Source organism: Chenopodium quinoa, unplaced genomic scaffold (genome assembly GCF_001683475.1).
Source record: "Chenopodium quinoa cultivar QQ74 unplaced genomic scaffold, ASM168347v1, whole genome shotgun sequence".
In the NCBI taxonomy this organism is placed as follows: Eukaryota; Viridiplantae; Streptophyta; class Magnoliopsida; order Caryophyllales; family Amaranthaceae; genus Chenopodium; species Chenopodium quinoa.
The window spans coordinates 94,986-97,581 of record NW_018742476.1 but is presented as its reverse complement, the minus strand read 5'-3'; the positions used below and the strand labels follow the sequence as shown (position 1 = coordinate 97,581).

The 2,596-nt window shown below is 42.3% G+C and overlaps 1 protein-coding gene across 1 annotated transcript; it reads right to left on the bottom strand.

The window, feature by feature from the left end:
• Nucleotides 1-303: 303 nt before the first annotated feature.
• Nucleotides 304-939, bottom strand: LOC110719060. The gene has a single exon (XM_021897971.1). It carries the CDS (start codon nt 937-939, stop codon nt 304-306), a length of 636 nt encoding a protein of 211 aa, XP_021753663.1.
• Between the last annotated feature and the right edge of the window lie 1,657 nt (nt 940-2,596).

Here is a 2,596-nt window from a genome sequence, read left to right as displayed (position 1 = left end):
GCAACCTCACATGTAATGGTGTTGTTCTTGCAATTGATCACCGCCCCCAAAGTCTTAAGAGCTTCACGACCCAAAATCAAAGGAGTATCAACATCTTCTTCCATATCCATCACTACAAAATCACAAGGTGCATAAATATGTCCAACTTGAATAAGAACATCTTCAAGCTCACCACAAGGTAACTTCACCGAACGGTCGGCCAATTGGATAGTCTTCCTTGTAGGGATCATTTCAATGTTAAGCTTTTGAGCAATGGATAGAGGAATCAAACTAACACTTGCTCCATGATCGGCTAAGGCGCCTCTAGCTTCCATGTTCCCAATCTTTACCGGCAAAGTGAAGCTTCTTGGGTATCTTGTGTTGAACAAGTGCATTCACTTGATGGAGAAGAGTGATGAGCTCATCATTGAGCTTCCTCTTGTTGGTGAGAATATCCTTGAGGAACTTGGAGTATGAAGGCATTTGTGTGATAACTTTGATGAAAGGGAGGTTGATGTGCAAATTCTTCATCACACTAAGGAACTTTGCAAACTTGTCATTCAATTTCCTCTCCGCAAGTCGACCGGGAAATGGAACCGGCCCATCAAGATTCCTAGCCTCACTAGGAGTTGAAGTTGTATTCTCATCTTTAAGCTTCTTCTTCTCCATACTTCTTTCTTTTTCAACAACCTTCTCGTCCTCAACTTCCTTGTTTTCACCCACACTCTCTTCTCCTTCCTTCCTTTCCTCACTAGCCCCCTCCTTAGGACCTTCATAGGATGTGCCCGATCTCAATGTGATTGCCTTGCAAGAATCGGGTTTCATGATGTTGGAAGGGTTAGTTTGTGATTGTCCGAGTAGAGTAGAAGGTGAGTTGAAAGGGACTCTCTCGGCCAATTGAGCTAGTTGTGAGTCAACCATCTTGTTATGAGCCTTGACCTCTTGCATTTGTTGATTCATGGCTTGAAGTTGTTGAAGAATTTGGGTTTGTGTAGAATCGGGTTGAGATGTTTGCTCTTGGCTCCTTTGAGACGCTTGATTTTGATTGTTGTACTGGTTTCGATTATTGTGTTGGTTGTTTCTTGGGTAGTTTCCTCTTGGGTTTTGGTTTTGAAATGGAGGTGGGTTTTGGTATTGAGGGTTGGAGTTCTATGATTGTTGAGCTTGTTGACTCCATTGCTGAGGTTGGTGTGCAAATCCGGGTGGTGGTTGCCTCCAAGCGACTCCACCGCCACTTCCCTTATATCCATCTTGCCTTGTGTTGTATGCCGCCACATGCTCGGGGCTCAAACCTCCACAATAAGATGTATCGGGTTTGTCCCACCACAATTTTGACAAGAGAAAGAATTAACTTGAGAGGAGCTTGCCCCACTATAGACACTCGTATTCAAATTTGCATGCCCTTTTGTCAAAAGCTCAATTTGATGTTGCAGTTGATCAACCTTCTCCAATTCATACTTTCCACCCTTCTTTGGTGTATTCCTCCTTCTACCACCCCAAGAGTAGTTCTTCACTACCTTTTCAATTGTTGCTTCAACTTGATTTTGGGGGACCTTAATCAATTGTCCGCCCGCCCCCGCATCCAAGTTAGCTCTAGACATAAATTCCAATCCATCATAGAAGAATTGCATGAGCAAGATTTGATTGTATTCATGGTGAGGACATGCTTGTACCAACTCTTTGAATCATTCCCAAGCTTCACTAAGACTCTCATCCGCTTCTTGTTCGAACGATGCAATCTTTCTCCTCATTTCGGCGGTATTTTCTTCGGAAATGAACCTCTTCAAGAATGCCTTGACTATCTCTCTCCATGTTGTAAGAGAATTTGGCTTAACTTGTTTGAGCCCCTTCTTTGCTCTACCCGAAAGAGATTGTCGAAATAAGTGCATACAAATGTATTCTTGAGAAACTTGATTGGTTTGAATCATGGCACAAAGCTCAAGGATATCAAGGTGCTCAGTAGGATCTTCACTTGGAGAACCCGAAAATTATTCCGCTTGTACCATTCTAGTGTATTGAGGATGAACGGTAAAATTGGTTTCCGTGACGGGTAGCAAAATCCCACCCGTGAGCTCATAATCCACCGGATTTCCAAACTCACAAAAAAACATCATCTTCTTGTCCCGCCATTTCCTCGCTTTGAGAATTTGAAGACGAAGAATCACTCTCACTATCAACAATAGCACCAAGACCTCGCCCCTCTTCTTGATAAAGTCTATGGACTTGTCTCAAAGGGCGGTCGATCTCGTGATCAATGTAATGTGTAGGTGGTCCTTGAGATCTTCTTAGCATCTGCCAAAGCTAAGCAAAAAAAATTAGCAAAGACTAGCAAGAGAGTAAAGGAACAAAATGAAAAGCAACAAAACCAATAACAACACAATAAGAGTGCAAAACTAGTCGTTTCCCCAGTAACGGCGCCAAAAATTTGATCGGAGGACAATAGGTCGTGTCTACTATCCTAGATCAAATCAACAATTTATATTCCTAACCTAACTCTATCAAGTTTATACAAGATAATGGCAAGCTAGGGTCGAACCTCAAGGAAACGGGGTATTTCACAATCAAAGTGAAATAAAGAATCTATTGCAAGTAACAAGGGGTATTTTGGTTTGTTTTT